Source organism: Macrobrachium rosenbergii, chromosome 51 (genome assembly GCF_040412425.1).
Source record: "Macrobrachium rosenbergii isolate ZJJX-2024 chromosome 51, ASM4041242v1, whole genome shotgun sequence".
NCBI lineage: Eukaryota > Metazoa > Arthropoda > Malacostraca > Decapoda > Palaemonidae > Macrobrachium > Macrobrachium rosenbergii.
In genome coordinates this window covers 39,310,711-39,330,746 of record NC_089791.1, presented here as the reverse complement: position 1 = coordinate 39,330,746, position 20,036 = coordinate 39,310,711, and the positions used below count along the sequence as shown (strand labels likewise).

The 20,036-nt window shown below is 41.5% G+C and overlaps 1 protein-coding gene, 1 non-coding gene and 1 pseudogene across 2 annotated transcripts in view; all 3 read right to left on the bottom strand.

Annotated features, from left to right (window-relative positions):
* LOC136833332 (protein JTB-like) overlaps nt 1-19,021 on the bottom strand; it is a 31,216-nt gene extending 12,195 nt beyond the window's left edge. The window contains exons 1-2 of the mRNA XM_067095334.1: nt 18,753-19,021; nt 10,387-10,541 (exon numbers count right to left, since the gene is read on the bottom strand). Of these exons, the coding sequence (XP_066951435.1) occupies nt 10,387-10,541; nt 18,753-18,808 (211 nt within the window). The 5' untranslated portion in view covers nt 18,809-19,021. The remainder of the gene's footprint in view (nt 1-10,386; nt 10,542-18,752) is intronic.
* LOC136833578 (5S ribosomal RNA) lies at nt 6,548-6,666 on the bottom strand (annotated as a pseudogene).
* LOC136833590 (U6 spliceosomal RNA) lies at nt 8,142-8,246 on the bottom strand. The gene has a single exon (XR_010851530.1). It is a non-coding gene; the product is annotated as a U6 spliceosomal RNA (small nuclear RNA).
* Nucleotides 19,022-20,036: the final 1,015 nt, after the last annotated feature.

The following is a 20,036-nucleotide window of genomic DNA, read 5'->3' as shown; positions in this document are numbered from 1 at the left end:
AATGGCACTTAACAGTAAGCGCTGAGCAAAGAAGCATCTCATCTTGGCTGCAACCAATGAAGTCTCGGAGGGAGGGGATCAGGAAACTCTTGAATCTCTCATTTGGAACAGATGGATTCTGAGTTTTTACCATAAACTCAAGGACAAAAGAAATGAGAGACCCTCATCCCTCCAATTGCTGAACGAGATAGAACAAGCCCACACCCTTTTTACTGAGTACAAAGCTAAGAAAAAAATAAATTTTCACCCTATTTTACTGAGACCAAAGCTAAGAAAAAAGTAAAAAAATTTCAAAATACTGTGCAGTAATTTGAATTTTTCCTTGGCATACCAAGTGACCAATCAACTGCTTTTGAAATGCTTACAATGTTAGTTAAGCTACCTGCATCTCCTCTAAGAGGTTGTTTGATGGGTGAGCAAGTTTTACTTGTATATCATGCACAGTGGGGAATTCAGAAAGCCAGTCAGGAAGTAAATGACAGCATACGTTACACATAAGAAAACAAAGGCCATAGGTTTAGTTTCGATATTCCTCTATTCCAACTCTCAAAATTGGTGTACTGTGATCTTATTTTCTAGCCCCTCCACAGGCTATTTAGCTAGAAAATTTTTAGCTTTCTGAACCCAGTCTATTTGTTCTTTGCTTGTCATTCTCCATATTCTACTGCAATAGTTTATTTTGCTTAAGGCCAGTGTGCTTCTATTACTCTTAAGCGAGATGTCTTATCTAACCTATCTTTTACGTGATAGAGAAAGAATAATATATCATTTACTTTTTTCTTATGCTGCTGATGGAGTGATAGATATCTCACCAAAAAGCACTGTTACATTTGTAGTATTCTAGATATGACCTAGCATGGTCCTGTAAATCTTTACTGGGTTTCTCATTAACATTCAAGCCATACAGTTGAAAATTTTTTTTATATTATTTTAAAGCAACTTCAGCTTGATTTATTATGGCTTCAAATTCACTGATATTTCGAGCTATTATGATTTGACAGTCATCTGCACATTGAATTAAGTAGTATTTTCTCAATACTTTAGCTACATCATTAATATAAATATAAAACAATATAGGTCCTAAGAGTGAGCCCTATGGTACTTCATAACTTATGCTCTTTGAAGATGACAAAACAGAATCAATTCTTACTGACTGAACTCAGTTGTTTACATTTGTGTTTGAATATCACGTGTGATACACTATCAAAGGCCTTAGAAAGGTTGAGTAGTAAGAGAAGTGATATTTTTTTTTATTGCTGATGTTTGCTTGTGCAGTCATCTCTCGTGTACCCAGACTGATACATCCAAGGCTCTGGCGATACGGGAGTTTTCCAGATAAGGAAAAAAAAAAAAACAGATGCAAACCAGCTACTTTGTACCCTTACTCCTCCTAGACTGTCAATACTGTACTGCATTACCATATACATTTAATATGCTTATAAACAACAAACAGCAAGATGCATATACAATTTTATTGCTTTTACCGGATTCCAGCTGGCGCTACAAGTTTATCCTAGATGTTTATCCTAATGTTAAGACCGGGGGTTTGTTTCACATATGAACAAAGAAAATGTATAAAAATTAACAGAGTAATTCTCCTTCTCTCTCTTACCTGTGATATATGCTGAAACTACTTGCTTGGCCAGACTTTAAAAAATCTCTCTATTTATAAAGAATAACCCGGAGCAAAAGAGAAAGGCAAACAAATGCACCAGAATATGCCTACACACATGTGCACACACATACTGTACTGATTTTAAATGGAACAAGTAGCTACCATGTAGTACCCCACTTAGGTACCTCCACAATAAAAATTGAATAAAAATTTAATTCAAATCTATACCTGTCTGTGCAGTGCTTTTTAAAGATGTATTAAAGCAATGTTGCTGTTTATTTTGCATGGCATGCAAAAATTTATGAAATTTCTACACCATCTGAAATATATTGTAAGCTACTGGAGCTTAGGCTATCATAAATCACTGTTTGAAATCTCTGGTTAATATGTAACACACTATATTTACTGACTGACACAATTATATAAATTTTCATAATAAAATTTATTATTTGGTTATTTACCTACTGTTAAAGACAGCTTATATCTCTGCACCGACAGGCAAGTAGGCATTCAAACAAAAGATCGAATGGCTGCCCAGATGACTCGAATGCACCTGTTCTCCTCCAGGTGTGTTTTGAATATTTAAGCTCTTGTCAGAATTCTCCTTGACAGCCCATTACATTGTGGGGAGGCTAGGTGGGGTCTACTTTAACAGTAGTTAAGTATCCAATATATTTTATTTTGAAAATTTATATTACAGTATTTTGGATGCATCTTATCTACTGTTAAAGATAGCTTATTCCCACATTGAGAAGAGGATGGTGGGTAGTACAGCTAGACGATTCCCACATTGAGAAGAGGATGGTGGGTAGTACAGCTAGACGATTCCCACATTGAGAAGAGGATGGTGGGTAGTACAGCTAGACGATTCCCACATTGAGAAGAGGATGGTGGGTAGTACAGTTAGACAAAATCTGCTCTGCCAATTGAGAAAAGGTTCCTTGCATGACACCTGAAACATTCTTACCTCATCTGGAATCCTTTCTGGATCTTACTGCCACCTGAAGTTGGATTTCATTCAGGGAGCAAGGCTCTCATATGTGTGCAGCGAAGAGCAGCCTTGTGGAGAAAACTGCTTCAATTCAGTCAGAATGAAACTGAAGTGGCATGAGGGGACCCCTGTGCCTGGGTCCAAAAGCCCTATAAAACGGCAGTCACTAAAAATAAATACCTTTATGATATACAGGTACACTCCTACACAATCTAGCCTATGTACCTTTATGCTCCCCAAAGAGCCAATAAGATTGCTCTTTCTTTGGTTTAGGAAAAGACTTGACCCACTACTAGTAGGAAAAACCAAACTGCACTTGTACTGCGCCTTACTAATCCCATCCTCAAGGCAACAAATTGTCATAAAACTAAATGAAGTTGCAACAGCTGTCACAATATGAATGTTTACCTTCAGTAAAGGAAAAGGTATGACGCTAGTTCTCATGCGCTAGCCTAATAAAATACGTCACAGAGAGCTTGTGTTCTTTGACAAAGACGCTCTAGGTTTCTAAATTCACAAAACAAAGGTTAACTTTGCCTCTTCCAGGCTTAACCTTTGACAAAGAAATTCTTATTTTCTAAAACCACAAAACAAAAGGTTAACTTTGCCTCCTCCAGGCTTAAACTTTGACAAAGATGTTCTAGGTTTCTAAAACCACAAAACGAAACGTCAATTTTGACTCTTCCAGGCTTAACCTTTGACAGTGACAATCTAGGTTTTCTAAAACCACAGAACAAAAGGTCAACGTTACCTATTCCAGGCTTAACCTTTAGCAAAGAAGTTCTAGGTTTTCTAAAATCACAAAACAAAAGGATAACTTTGCCTCTTCCAGGCTTAACCTATCCAAGTAAGTTTTAACTACCTCAACTGGACAAAGAAGTATCTCCTCTTCTTCCTCAACACAGAGGTTAAATCAGACTTCTTACAATTCTTGGAAAAAATGATATTTTAATGATAAAATAAAGTTTGTTCATACTTACCTGGCAGATATATATATAGCTGTATTCTCCGAAGGTCCGACAGAATTTCAAAATGCGGTACACGCAGTGGCCGGTCAGGTGGTTAGTACCCATTCCCGCCGCTGGGAGCGGGTATCAGGAACCATTCCCATTTTCTATTCAGATTTTCTAACGCCACTGTCTCCTGAGGGGAGGAGGGAGGGCAATATAAATATATATATCTGCCAGGTAAGTATGAACAAACTTTATTTTATCATTAAAATATCATTTTGTTCATGAGACTTACCTGCCAGATATATATATATAGCTGAATACCACCTTTGGAGGTAGAGACAGCCAGAATTAGGAAAAACCAATTATTGGTAAAATTATTTTGGTTCCTTATCTGATAGCGTAGCTGACTGAGTGGTTACTGTCACTCTAGTCTGCTTCTGCTTTACTAGAGACCCCAGCGAGGTAGTGACCTATATAGCTGGCGACTTCTAGATGATCTGTCAACGGGGCGTGACCACAATGTGACTAGATCATAGCCCATACAAAGAGGACAAAAGAGCATTACTAACCACCTAACCAACACCTAAAGCGTTAGTTTGCAAAGGATTGGGAAGACTGCTCCAGTAGTGACCCAACAACCACAAAAACACAATTAAAAAGGGGATAGGATCAGAGTTACCCCCTGTCCCCAAGGTTGCTGAAGCAGCAATGTATGGTCCCAGCGAAAAGCAACGTATGCTACCTAAACATCTTGCCAAGAGTGTGAGGCAAACACCAATTGATTTCGCCAAAATGTGGCACTAAAAATGTCACTGAGTACCATATTTTTCTTGAACGCCATGGAGGTAGCAACTGCCCTCACCTCGTGAGCGTTAACTCTCAACAACTTGAAGTTGGAGTCGTCACAACCAGAGTGTGCGTCCTTAATGGCGTCCCTAATGAAGAATGCCAGTGCATTCTTCGACATAGGTTTAACTGGTTGCCTCACAGAACACAATAAAACATCCAATGGACCACGAGTGTCCTGTGTTCTTTTAAGGTAGTACTGAGAGCTCTAACTGGACATAGAACTCCCTCAGGTTCCTGTCCAATAAGGTCTGCTAAACCTTTAATTTCAAAGTGTCTAGGCCAAGGGTTAGAAGACCTATCATTCTTAGCCAAGAACTTAGGGCTTAAAGAATAGAGCAGCATTGTGTTCCTTGAAGCCCACATGGCGTGCCTCGAACTTCTCTCACTCTCTTCGCCGCGAGGAATGCCGTTTCAGTAACATCCTTAAGAGATGCAGAGCGGAGAGGCTCAAAAGGACTAAAACATCAAAACTTGAGCATTACGCCCAAGTTCCAAGCAGGGAAATCAGCTGAGGAACCTGGACGTCTTGAAAGAGCTCGTAAGATTGTGGAGGTCCTTATTGTCAGACAAAGCTAATCCTCTGTGTCTGAATACAATCGAAGCATGCTCCGATAACACTTGATAGTCGGAACTGCTATATCGAGTTTTCTCTTAAGTAAAGGAGAAAATCCGCAACCTGGCTCACAGTGATAGAGGAAGAGGAAAAGCCCTTCTTCTACACCAACCTTTGAAGGTTGCTCACTTCGCTAGATATATCCTTTAGATGAAGAACTTCTGGCTCTAGCGATGGCCCATGCCACCTGGCCAGAAACCCCTTCGCTCTGACCAAGTTTCGATAGTCTGAAAGCAGTCAGGTTCAGAGCGGGAGATTCAAAGATATCTCGTGAAGTGGGTTTGTATGAGCAGGTCTGCTCTCATAGGAAGGGTCCTCGGAACGTCTACCAACCAGAAGAGAAACTCTGAGAACCAGTGGTTCGAAAGGCCAAAACGATGGGGATGAGTCATCTCGTCCCCTTGTGAGGCCGCGAACTGCGATGACTTCTCCCAGAATTTAGAAAGGGAAAAGGCGTAAACATCTATTCCCGTCCAATCCCAGGGAAGAGCAACTATCGCGAACTGCCCCAGGGTCGAGTACAGATGAGCTTTATAGAGGAGCCTCGCTGTTCTTGAGGTCGTGAAAATATCCACAAGATGGCGACCCCAAAATTTCCCAAAAATCTTGGCAAACCTCCTGATGAAGGGTCCATTTTCTTCGGCAGGAGTTGATGCGCAACAGAGCAGGTCTGCTCGAACATTTTCGACCCCCTGCAACAAAACTTGTGAGAATCGAAATGTTGCGAGCATAGGCTCAAAGAATAATCTCTCTTGCAAGGCTGAACAGGGAACAAGTAGTATTGTCCGAGTTTGCTAGAACTACACGATTGCAAACTTGGACCTCCGAAGAATTGGCGAGCTAAAAGATAGCCGCCAAATCTTTGAAGTCGATGTGCCAGGACACCTGTTCCTCTCTCCAGGTTCCTAACACTTCCTCTCCCTCTAGTGTTGCCCCCAACCTGTTTGACGACCGTCGGAAAAACAACACTAGGTTGGGGTCAGTAGCTTGAGGGAGATCCTTTCTGCAATTCCGTTGGATCGAGCCACCACCACAGATTCTCTTTATATAAGGAAGAATTCTCAATTCCTCTTTCAAGTCTTCCTTGCTTTGTCAGTTCTCCAACAAAAGAACTGAAGAGGCCTGAGATGCAGACTCCCCCAGAAAACAAACTTCTCCAGCGAGGAAATGGTCCCCAGCAGACTCATTCCTTCCTTCACCTAGCATGTTTCCTTTTCCAAGAAGGCCGGAAACTTTTCGTACATAGAAGTTGCCGTTCTTGCGACGGAGACGCTATAAAAGCCGCTGAATAGATCTGAATTCCCAGACACAATGGACAGTGAGGGGGATCAGCTGCGACTTCTCCACAGACCAGAAGTCCCAGGGACTTCACGAGTTGCAGAGTCAACTGAAGGTCCTCCAGATACCTTCGCCGACGACGCTCGAATCAACCAGTCGCCCAAGTAGAGTGAGATCCTGGCGTGCGACAGATGCAACTGCATCGCAACGTTTTTCATGAGACGTAAACACCCTCGAGCAAAATGTGACGCCAACAGCATCTGGTGTTCCCAGGCGGTCAACCATCCAAGTACTGACCAGACCCAACGTTGCTTAACTTCGCTGATCGGACGAAGCGGTGTGTTTTCAACGTGGTATGGCCGTTAATGCAGAGTCCAAAGCAGAGAGCCCTGAACTGGTACGTCTGGTCCCCAAGACAACCTGAGATACTTCACGAACGTGGATGAATTGGGGCGTGAAGATAAGTATCTTGGAGATCCAAAGATACCAACCAATCCCGGGATGAAGGGCTCCTAGTATTGACTACGAGGTCTCCATCTTGAACTTTTCCTTCCGACCAAGTTGTTCGACCTGTTGACGCCCAAGACGGGTCTCAGCCTACTGAAAGTTTGGGGACTAGAAACAATCTGTAGTAAAATCCCGGGGAACACCGAGTCCAAGATCTGTTCCACTGCTCTCCGCTCGAACATCTGTTCGAGCAGGTCAAACAATTTTCTGTTTGACAGGAAGGCAGTTGGGAAACAAAAAAAAAGAGGAGACAGGAAGGGAATCAAGTAACCTCTCTCTAACAGTAGGAGGGACCAAACGTCTGCCCCTCACTCTTTCCAAGCTTGTGCAAAATGAAGCCTGGTTGCAAAGGGAGTCTGGAGATGAAGGGGAGTCACTTGCTACCTCTCTTGAAGTGACATTCCTTCGGAAAAAAACTCTCTCGTGGTGCGGGTCTCGTGTTGCTTCCCATGGAAGCCCCTTTGTTATGCAAACATTTAGCTTTCGTTTACTTTTTGTATCTGAGAACGGTGCAAAGCGTTATGAAGGAGATGCAGTTTGAATGTCGATAACTTTAGTTTTGAGAAAAACGATATTTTTGCTTCTCTGTGTATTTATTTGCTTGCCGTTACACAGTTTGATGTTTTATGACATAATGAAAAGCCAAAAAATAGACCTGCAAAGTAATATAACCGCTAAATGAAGCTAAATGGCGAGTGTCAAAACACGGCTGAGGTTATTGTGACGCTTTACTTAGTCAAGCTCTGAGCTGCTACTGACTGACTGCCACTGACTGCCCTGCGGCATTCCTGTCTTTCGCTGATGCGTACTATGTCCACAGGGTTGCCATAGATCGCATTAGATATTATTTCAGCTAAAGAAATTACCACCGATATACTGACAATATCATTACATTATATGAAAAATGCAATTTGACTATGATAGGTTACTGTTTTGTTTATAACTTCTAACTGTGGCGAACTTTTAAATAAAACTTTCTGAGAAGATAGTCAGGATATGTATGATGCCATATATAAATATCCCAGAAAATTTTATTTCCGATTTTTTCACAAACGCTCCCCTTAAGACAAAGACAACTGCGAAGGTGGAGAGAGAGAGCTGACGGTTGAAAAGTCTCAGGAAACAGATCCTTAAGAAAAAAGCCAGAGTCTGATAATCAGAGGAAGAAGAAGACGAAAAGAAGTTTCTCTTCATACAAAGGCTGTGACGAAAAGAGGATGTTCTTCCGCAGCTGGTGGGTCTTGAGTGAGTGGTGAAAGTAGTTCGATTCGCCCGATACGTGGCCGGAACTCCCGAACGGAAGAAGTAAATCAACTAGAAACGATAGTAAACATAAAAAATGTGGAACGCTTCACGATTAGCGTGTCATCCCCTTGCGCAAGAGCCATGCTAATCTTCTCTGTATCGTTCCAATTAGTATATGTACTGCGAAGCAAGTACTGGCTAAATTAAGAAGGACATCAGATGTTGAAGCGGGTAGTTGTGCGACATGATGAACAACTGGAGCGGTGTCAACACAAGACTTGAAGCTATACGTGGCGAAGCGGCGGAGCGTCATGGCGTGACGCGCGAGAGGCCCGTGGCAAGTACTAGAAGAGAGTCACAGCGTGGCGCTGGCGTCATGGCTAAGCGCCGCCCGGCGTCAAGGTGAGGCGTGAGCGTGAAGCGCCGCGAAGAGCAAGACGCGCTCTGGGCGAGACAAGAGAAAAGGCCAACACCTCAACTCGGGAAGACGAATAGAAGCCACTAAACACTCTCTCTAGACGACAGGCGCTCTGTATCGTTCCCGAAGCGGGAGACGAAGGTGAAAGTCTGTACCTCTTAACAGGCAGATTCGAATCTTGAAAGGTTCATGAGAGCATCCAGCTGTTGTTTGCAAACCCAACAAAATCTTATGCGTTGGAGAAGCCACTCTCTCGGAAGAAGGGCTGAACCTGAGAGAAGGAAAGGACGAGAGACGTATACTTCCTTCCACAGGGGAAGAAGCTCTAGCCCTTGCCTTAGCGCGACAGGGGGTCGAGTAGAGTGATCATTCGAAAAACACTTTATTCTCTTCTGCAGAGGAATATCCATGCAATTTTCGGGGAAGAGTACAAAGCGTCTCAGAGAAGAGGGCGTGAAGCGTCCTCTCCTCTAAGCTTCTCTTAAGAGGGCGAGAGTCCAACCGAGAGCTCCAACCCCGAGGCGGGAGGACGTGTCGGAGGACGAGAAGCAATCCTTCAGGATGCGTGCCTGAGCACGATCCCTGGCAGCCTGGGTAGCGTCATCAGGACCTGCCGAAGGGACGCCAGATCGGTGGGAAGCCCCGTAACCCTCATGCGGCTTTCGACATGCCCCCTCCTGGTCCTGGGAGTTCGACAGAGGTCCAGGCCTAGAGGCATTATAGGGCCGATCTGACGCCCTCCACAACACTAGGGCACTAGCACTAACACTATGCGTTTGAATTGCATTCACTTTAGTTTCAAGAGCACGCATTGACTCCACACGAGAGCCAGGGAATTACCTTCTGCAGCAACAAACTACAGGGTTAGTAATAAATTTACTACAGGGTTACTAGTAGGAGAAAACCCTGACTGTCCAACTAAGGATGCACTCTAGGAGGAAGATTTCCTCAGCCTATCACGCTCCAATTAAAGCATATAGGCTTCATATATCTTCCACTCACCCTCAGACAATCCCACACATTCATTACCGATTATCATAGAGCATTGAACACCCTTACATATCATACATAAAGAGTGAGGAACTATCAAAGTCTTCGATAGCCTCACCTTACATTCACCCAAGCTACAGACTCGATAGCTAGAGGTAAGACATCTTAATTATAAGAAAAGTCAAAAGCAAAATCAAAAACGGTCCACAAAGAGCGTATGCCAAGTCACAGATCCAGTTGAATACCAAAAAACAACCAAAATACTTAAGTGACAACAAATTTCCGAAATCAAAGGCGGAGGAACTGACAACAAGTGTTGACAGTCCGGCGACAGAGAAAATCTGAATAGAAAATGGGAATGGTTCTGATACCGCCTCCCAGCGGCGGGAATGGGTACTAACCACCTGACCGGCCACTGCGTGTGCCGCGAATTTTGAAATTCTGTCGGACCTTCGGAGAATACAGCTATATATATATCTGGCAGGTAAGTCTCATGAACAAACTTAGCATTAGCATCACTCTTAGCTCTAAGGCAAAAAAATAAAATAACATCCCCTTTACAAAAGCCTTAAGGAGAGTGCTTGAAATAAATTTACTCTTTGAACTGCTGATAGTGCTAAATAAAAGTGTTTCATAGTAAATACAGTACAGTACTTCAATTTTGATAAAATTGGGAGCAATATTATGGTAATTCCTTACTTCATCATTGTCACTGCTTTTAAATAAAGGAATGATATGAGGGTGTTCCCATAGTTTTGGAAAGAGACCACAATGGGTATATTAATGATAATTTTCATGTTAAAAATCAAACGGGAAGGGCATCTTTTAAATACTCATATGGAATATTTTCTTGAAACCAAAATATTTGACAAATGAAGAACGCTGATGTAAAACATTCAGGAAACGAGAAGAAATCCTGCCCCTTACCTGTACAAGGCTGACAGTCCTCCATAATATCAGTCTCTTCTCGCATCCAGCAGAGATCTTTCTGAGTCATATTTGGGTGAGCAGTCGTGTGTGTGTGGGGCCTTGTATCATTGGGAGCTAACTCATTTTCTATAATGAGCACAAGAATTGACAACCTGCAATAAAAATATTTTATCTTACAATGGAATAAGAAAAACATATTTTATTTTTTTTTTTACATTTTGTGTTTCTTAGAATACAAACTTATTTTTTAATTATTTCCCATGTGCTTACAAATAAAACAGGTTACAAAACTGATGAACAATTGAAGTTCAGTACTAATGGTGGCAGGTTCTAAGTCAGCTACCACAAACAAAGGAATAAACTCGAGTCACTTGAGCCATAAAAGTTTCTTCTACTACATAAATCCAATCTGAGCTTCAAGAAAGCAGTAAAGCCAAAATATAGAATAATGGGCTTGTAAGGTAGCAAACAGAATTGTTTAGTAATACAGTGCCTGTTCAGAAGACTGGTATATCTGTGAATTGTAGTAACTACAGGCCAATTGCTATTCTTCCTGTACTCACCAAAGTTACAAAAAACTTATTTTTAAGCCACTACATAAGGACGTACAGTATATGGAATCTAAAAGATTGTTAGCTGATAGTCAACATGGATAAAGGAAGCAGTTGGGTACCTCCGATGCTCTTTTAGATTTGACATGCTATTTGCAGGAGAACTTTGATATGGGTTTCCAGTGTAGAGTAATTCAAATAGATTTCAGTGCTACTTTCGACTTACTAAATCACAAGGCACTTATTTATAAACTTCAAAATCTTGGATTGGGTGGACATGGTTTGGGATTACTTCAAGATTTCCTTTAGTAAACCAAGACCTACTGTGTCTGGAGTTCCCCAGGGTAGTGTTCTTGATCCGCTGTTATTTTTAAGAGTACACAAGTGATAGGGTTGTTGGCCTGAAAAACAAAATTGTTCAGTACAGTATACTGATGATGCAATACTTGTGGGTGTAATAAAGTTTCCAATTATAAGAAATGAAACTGGCCATAGTCTCAATCGTGACATAAAGTGGATTAGTGAGTGGTGTAGTCAGTGGGGTATGAGCCTGAACTCCAGTACAGTAAAATGAAAACACTATAAACACTATTAACTAGCAGATCTTGTACAGCTTTTCCACCCCACCCTCCCCTTCAGGTGGATAGGAATGCTGAATGAGTCTGAAGCTTTAATTATTCTGGTGTAACTTTGACTCATTTTACTTTTGAGAAACATCTAATGAAAGTGTCAGCAAATACCATATGAAAGTTTGGTATTGTTTGTAATGCCTCATACAGTTATAACAGTGATAAAATAAATGCAACCTATTTCAGATCATTTGTCCTTCCTTGACTAGAATACTGTTCTCCAGTGTGGATTTCTGCTTCTGCCAGAGATTTATCTCTTTTAGATAGAGTGGTTCATGGTGGTAGGTTTCTGTAACCTAACATTAGCAGTTATGACTTGGACCATTCACAGATGGTCTCTTGTTTGTCAATTTTTTCATAAGTTGTATTTTATGAGATCTTTCACATTCACAATTGATCTCTTATCCTCTCTTCCTGCCAAAAGCAACCAAATTTTCTGAACACCAGCACCAATCTGCAGTAAATGTGCTTCACAATCAAACTTCTCAATTCCAGAGGTCCTTTTTCCCCATACCATTGGACTGTGGAACAGTCTCCTTGAGAATGTTGTGCAACTGAAACCTCAAAAGTTCAAGAGAAGATGCAATGTACTACTACCCTAACACTATTCTCCATGTAGTTTAGTAATTTCCCTACATTTTTATCTATTTATTAATTTGTTAATTTATTTTTTATTTTCTAGTAACTGTTCTCTTCTTTCTGTATTTCCTATTACCTTCTGTTACTTCTTTCAAATGAACACCATATTCTTTGGAAGCTCGAATTACAAGCCAATGGCCCCTTTTAGCGTGTCCCATATGTACAGGGTTCATGTTCTGAATAATAATAATAATAATAATAATAATAATAATAAAATAATTAATATAATAATAATAATAATAATAATAATAATAATAATAATAATAATAAATGTATAAGTGAAATAGTCTCCATAAACTGTTGCTCTACCTTGACCTGCAGAGGTTCCAGAGAAGCATTACAGAAAAATCCCATCAGATCCCCAGGAACATGAACTTGCACCTTCTTCACCCAAAGATGTCAGGCCGGACCTCTGATCCAGAGGGTGTTCCTAGTCCTATAAAGAATAAAATGAGCCTCTCACCAGACAAAAGGTATGAGACACAGCAGCTTCACTGTCAGAAATGAGAGACAACAGATTCACTGTCAGAACCATGTTCTGACTTAGGACACCACCACCCCCTTCCTTCGAGATCCTGTAGCCATGGACACAAAAGACAGAGGAGAACAAGTCCTTGCACCTTTCCTCCCACTCCCCTCCCACCTGTGAGGCAAGCCTAGAGATGGAGGACTCGGACCTTGCTTGCTTCGGAGAGTGCAAATGTCTCGAGAGCAGAAATGGGCAAGTTTCCTCCTATAGCCTCCAACAGAAGGCCGAGAACTTTACTGGTTTCCCGTGCAAACACGATCTATAGACCGGGCCTGTGACAAGCAAGTGGGTTGTGCACACCCCTCTCTGTGTAAACCAAAGGAGTCATGGTCAGAAGGGTCATCTTGGCACCTGCCTTCAAATGACCAATCGACTGCAGTTGGGTAGCATGAGCAAGCCATGCAGCCTCACCCTGGTGTGAGCCAAGCACTCACAGTGAGATGAGACAGGAGCACACCCTGAGTATAAGCAAGCTGACCCCACACTCTATTTGAGGTAGACTGATCACTGCCTGATAATCTTGCACCCCTACTCTCCCTGGGACAGGGAGAACACAAGGAATAAACCTTCTCAGGCTTCTTACATAGAGCCTTACAATTCTCCTTCTTCTTCTGCCTATGTGGGGAGGAGTCCAAGGTCAAGGAGGAGGAAGATGAGTCTTACAACAATGATGAAGATGAAGGAGAGGGAGAGAACCACCAGCACTTCTTCCCTCTCTCCCTGCTGGTCTTTGCTCAACCTGCGCATCACAGGAATGGTCAAGGCAGGAACTAAAGGTGAGTTCTTACCCACTGAAGGATCCGCTATCTTAAGGACTACTACAGTAATAAGATCCTCTTCCTATGCAGCAGTTGACAAAACCAAAAGCAGTACATCCATCAGGAATTACCTCTGCAGAAAGCTCATGTGTTACGACCCACTTTTCCTCCGCCAGGTTATCTAGGAAAGTTGCCAGAGATGGGCTACCTGGAATATTCAAGGTAGCATAAATCTTCCACCGGTACTCCAAGTATGACTTCTTCCTACAGATGCCTGGAACATCAGAATCATGGTCAGAATAATCAGAAGGCAACACAGTCACTGATGGAGCACCTCCCTCAAGAGGCATTATGTCCTTAAGAAAAAGGTTGTCATCATATTTCTTAGGCCAAGTGCCACTCCTCCTAAAAGGATTAGCACTTAAAAAAAAGACAAAGAATATGGAGGTAGGAAGGAACTAGAAGGGTTCAGAGGTATCCCCAGAGGAGTATTTCCCCTCAGGAGGCTGGTGGGAAAAAACACAAAACAAGTATACAGGAATCAATGTAACTTACCTAACCTGGGGACTGCATCCTTCCTGGCAGAGGGGGAAAGGGGGTGCCTTTACCCACCTGGACCTTCCCCTACCAAACCTAACCTAACGTGTTACCTACACCCCCTACCTAACCTAACCTAGAAGGCTGCATCCTTACCTAGTCAAGGGCCCTCCTTCCTAGACCTGCCCAACCTAACCTAACCTAGGGTGCTGGTCCTCACCTATCCCTAGCTCCCATACTTTACCTGACCTAGGACACTGAAAATAAAAAATAAAGGCTGCACCCTAACCTAACCTAACCAGTGTAACCAGGTCCTTACCGCAGTGCATGATATTACTTTGAAAACATTCCATATTTTTATCTTAATCTACAGTAAATCATAACTGTCAGTAGGATTGCCATTTTCAGACTGGTCAGGATCTTCCTCAGATGTTGAAAACTGCTGTTTATCAGACTGTGGAAGGTATTACTTACTATCTGTTATGAAGAATGACTTAGCAGCTGCTGCTTGGGAAATTTGTGTATAAAAAGGAACCTGGAAATTTATTGTTTGAAGACTCAGATGTGTTTCCAAGCCACTTAATCTATTCTTTGAGGTCCCTCAACAGACATTCTGTATACTGTACTGTGTATGGATCTTGGGATTACATGGATCCATGAAATGTTTACTATGATTAACAGCACAGCAATAATACCCTAAAGAAATCAGACTTGTAGGCCTTAGCTAATCACTGACAACATATTCACCCAGACACCCAAAAATATCACTCAGCTGTCTTCCTCTGTCAAACTTGTGTCGATCAAAATATGATTCATCACTCCTGACAATTACACTTGCCCCACCAGTCGAATCTTGAACGGAGAAAGCATAGTCGGTCACTCCCAAGCAAAAGCTCCTCCAACCCACATGGCCCTTTGTGGAAATGTCAAGGTAATCAACCACCATTTGGTGGTACCAACACTTGCTTACCCAGTGGTTCAAGAACAATATTACCTTAAATGGTGGATGGTGAGAATCTTTCAAAAAGGTTTGAAAGAAACTTTGAAATCATTGAGAAATTAAATCGCTGGCTTTTCTTCATCACTCCAAGTTTCTTCAAGTATTGCATAGCCATTGGTGCCATTCTTCCCTATAATGTAAGAAAGAAATGCACTTGGGATACTGCAAAGAATTATGCAAAACAGAATATTCCTGAATAAAAAGAAAGGTGTCAGTGTGAGGAGGATGACATTTGTCAGGGAATTTAGCAACGCTCCCAAAATAATCCACAGAGCAAGAACACCGCTCAACCAAAGGCACAATGACTGAAAACTGAAGCTAGGTTTTTCAAGGAACACCTGATTTCCAAAATCCCACGCACAGGCAGTCCCCAGGTTACGGCTGTCTCAGTTTAAGGCGTTTAGCTCACAGCGCCGTTAACCTGATTTTTTGGCGCCATTGCCTGGTTTATGGCACTGTAACCCAGTTTTACCGCACTAAGAAGCCATAACGGCGCTGAAAGGCGCCATAACAGTGCTGCAAGCGCTATTTATTCCCATTAAAATTATGATGCTCCAGTTTATGGCAATTTTCGGTTTACGGCTGGCTGCTGGGAATGGAACCCCTGCCATAAACTGGGGACTGCCTGTATTTTGTGAAATATAACAAAATGACCAATCATGTTCCAGCATTTTATCACATACCATAGATCTGAGAGATGATGCTCTAGATATGTAATCCCACAACACAATTAGACGAGCAAAATCAGGTAATATTTTACAAAGGTTGCGCATCCCATATCTCGGTAAATAGCCCATTACATGCAAAACATTACAGAAGAAAACTTATTCTCTATCCTAAAATAAGACCTTTCAGACACATAACACACTGAAATACGACAATTTCTTTATCACACCACTTTGTTACAAAACCCGATTGTTTCTGAAGTCCCAGGCAGTTGTTACCAGTGACACGCTACGCTGCTCTTCAGCAGTTCTTCCGGTCGCCGCAGTACGCTGTTACAGTCGTGGGCATTTCGAAGGTTGGGTCAAAAGCTTGTACCCATGCGCAGAGCAGGTTTGGGTTACTGCACATGCGTGGGTTTTTGTCTAATTGACCTATCATATTCTCCGAATTAGATTAGATCCAGGCCAACCAATCATAGGCCTAGGATAATATCCGCTAGGCCTTGGTTACTCGGCCTTGCTCTGAATTCGTCCATTTGATTTCCGCCCATGAAAGCAATGGATCTCTGCCTAGGCTGTGATTTGAGTGTCATAGACATCGTAATATCTAGGGATAGGGAGTCCACCCATGAGTTTTTAGCAAGGCACAAGGTTTTAAATTTGACATATAAATGCCCTTGTTGCCTTAATGTTGCAAAGTTAACAAAAACAATCGGTTCCGTTGCGATTAAGTATATAAGAATTCAGCTGGTTGCAGGCTGACTGGCACGTGGTTCGAGAATGTGCACATTTCCGTTCAGCAAGTTCTTTTGCTTTGTTTTTTTTTTTACTTTAGCCGGTGTACTCAACTGGAGGTTGCACGTGCCGCCAGTGTATGTGAACGTACTGTGAACGACTGGTACAAGTTCTGCCAGGAAGTTGTATTGCACCACATGGAAAGCAGCAGCACTCCAATAGGCGGCCCGGGGAAGTGGCTGAAATAGACGAGGCCAAATTTGGAAACAGAAAATTTAATAGAGGGAGGTATATTGAAGGAGTGTGGGTGTTCAGAGGGTTTGAACGTGATTAAAAAAAAAAAGTTATGGTCCTGGTAGCTGACCGTATGAAGGATAACTTTGGTGGCCCAAATCTGTAAGTGGATCCTGGCGGGAATGAAGATAATAAGTGATTGCTGGGCGGCATACTCCCAACTGCTGCTGCAAGGGTACACGCATGAAACCATGAACCACTCACACAACTTCGTGGATCCAGACACTGGGGCATCAACCCAGAACATCGAACGTTGCTGGAGGGATGCTCGGGCTGATGTACCGAGATACGGCAGAAGGGAAGGCGCCTTCGACAAGTACCTGGCCGTTCACCTCTTCCGCCAAAAATGCCCACTGTATGAAGCCCGGTCTCACGTGTTCATGCGTGCTGTTGCCACCCTCTACCCACCTCCTGTTTCCCCAACGGAACATGACTTTGACGCCTCCCAACAATATGGCAAGTTCATTGATGTATATGTAGGCTACGATAAATGATTCCTAAGTAAGGCTAAGAGCAAATGGGCAGCACATTTTAGGTACGTGTTCTTGTTGGCAAGTGAAAGTCAGGGCCGCTCAAGCTGTCTGCACGTCCACTCAGGCTAAGAACAATAACTATATGTTGTTGAGTTTTGTTTACGTATACGTAAGAAGTAGCCTACTGTAATCCCTATGGCTATCGTGCGCAGCGCAATATGACCTCTTGCCAGAACATACGAGCTTGCCAGAACAAACGAGCTTGCCAAGAATAATTAAAAAAGCAGATATGGTGCACAGCACTGTTCCACAAACCCCCACTGAAAGCAGATATGTTAAAAAAAATGGCCTAGGCTAGCGATGTCCATAGGTGCATAAGGTTAGCTGTTGTAAGCAGAATGGCGGGACAACATTTTGTGTGCAGTCTAATGGGTCATATATGTAGTGTAGCGAGTCAGCCTCACGTATGTAGAGTAGCAGGACAATATTTTGTGTGCAGATTAGCAGGACAACATTTTATGTGCTGTTTAGCGGGACAACATTTTGTGTGCAGATTAGAAAAACATTTTGTGTGCAGAATAGCAGGTCAGCCTGATGCATATGAACATGGCGCAAAGACATCCGTTTTCGTAAATTCCTCCCTTGTGTCATTGCCCCCCACCCAAAAACCCCGGCTTCCCAACATCATCCCCCTTACCGTTTGATATAGGCTTTTGCATATTCGTTTTCGTCAATTCCTCCCTTGTGTCATTGCCCCCACCCAAAAACCCCGGCTTCCCAACATCATCCCCCTTACCGTTTGATATAGGCTTTTGCATATTCGTTTTCGTCAATTCCTACCTTGTGTCATTTCCCCCCACCCAGAAATCCCGGTTTCCCAACATCATCTCCCTTACCATTTGATGTAGGCTTTTGCATATTCACTTGTTGCGTGTCTACAGGAATTACGCCAAAATGTACGTTTTTCGCGCATTTTCTAGCATAAAAAACGCTGTGCAACTGTTGTAAAGTTTTACCCAAAATCTGATCATGAATGCCACTCCCATGACAGTGTAAACATGAAAAAAAATTAGAAAAAATCTGAGTAGCCTAGGCAGCAACAGATTTGGTAACTAAATTTGTGAAAGGTAATGGCATGAATCTTGTGCAAACCATGATAATAACTATGAGTTTACAGCATAAAAACTCAAACCTTGAGCAATGTTTCAAAGTAAAATAAAATAAAATCTATTCTCAAACTTACTATTACACAGGTATCTACCTTTAGGTTTTAACATTCATTCCCATAAGGCTGGAACTAAGCACAGAGGTCATGGGAGTGGTTGTTGTATTAAAGTAAAAAGAGAGCAAAATAGGATAGGCTACTCCCGATTTTAAAACCCTGGGGTTTTCTACAGACAGGTCTCCCTCATAAACACAGAAAAATAGTTTGCATAAAAATATTGGTCAGAAATGGATAAAACAAAGCAATGGAAAAACATACGGTTTTATTATTTACAGCCTATTCTTTGAAGCACTCTACATTATTATACATAATAATAAGAAACTCTTACCCAATGAGAAACGCTATGGCTATGACCATTCGCTTCCTGGAACACGATTCGATCATATTCAGTGTTTAGGGCCAAACAATATCTTGAAGATAATCTCCTTCCCACGAAATACTGACAGCAAGGCCGTTACCCTTCAACTTGCTTGTGTTATTTCATTTCCATAGCAGCCATACTATGTAATGAAACGTACTGTCATTTTGACAAGCAGTCTGGTCCACACTCGTATGAGTCGTATCACCTTTGCCTATCGTTAACGTAAACATTTCTAAGAATTAAATCCAGGTCAAGGATTGAATAAAATTCTTTGTCTTATATTACAAATCCATTAACAATGAAACTATCAGCAATATACTATTCATATAATATTCTGATATTATCTTGATATGCATAATTTCCTAAAAAATACGAAACTGCATGCACATGAAAGAGTAAATCTCTTTATAAAGAACCGAGTATATTGAGTTGTTGGATAGGTTTTCTGATGACATCGCTGTTGGCAAAGTTCGCTTACTAAGATTTCGTAGATTTTTTTTTTTTTATTTATGGAATAAAACCCAGATTCACTGTTACAGTGTTCGACTTGACGACTACTTCCGGGGAAAATGTAATTATAAGTGGTGAGACTTTTGCAGAGTAAGAAAACAATACAGGACAGCTATTATCTTACGCGGAAGTTAAGATCTCCACACACACACACACACACACACACACACACACACACACACACACACACACACACACACACACACACACACACACATATATATATATATATATATATATATATATATATATATATATATATATATATATATATATATATATATATATATATATATATATATATATAATGTAACGATGTCCTCCTTAAGAATTTCTGGAGTTAATATGGCAGACAAACAGATGGCGATTGTGAGAGACATAATAAACTTACAGTGATATAACATATACAAAAGGAAAGGCCAGGAAATTCCACATATGGACAGTTGCACGAGATTCCAGATAGATTAATGAATACAATGCAGTAGCATAATACATGTGAAATGGCGAGGCGTTAAGTACTGTCTTGCTAGCATATAAATGATGAATTCCTACCGATCTGTATCAGCCCTCTAAAGATTGCTTAGCAAAAAGCCCGACACTGGTCAGGATTTACAACTATTTTTCATTTCTTCCTCTTTGGTGTTTGATATATAAATCACATGTCAAGAGAGTATATATATATATATATATATATATATATATATATATATATATATATATATATATATATATATATATATA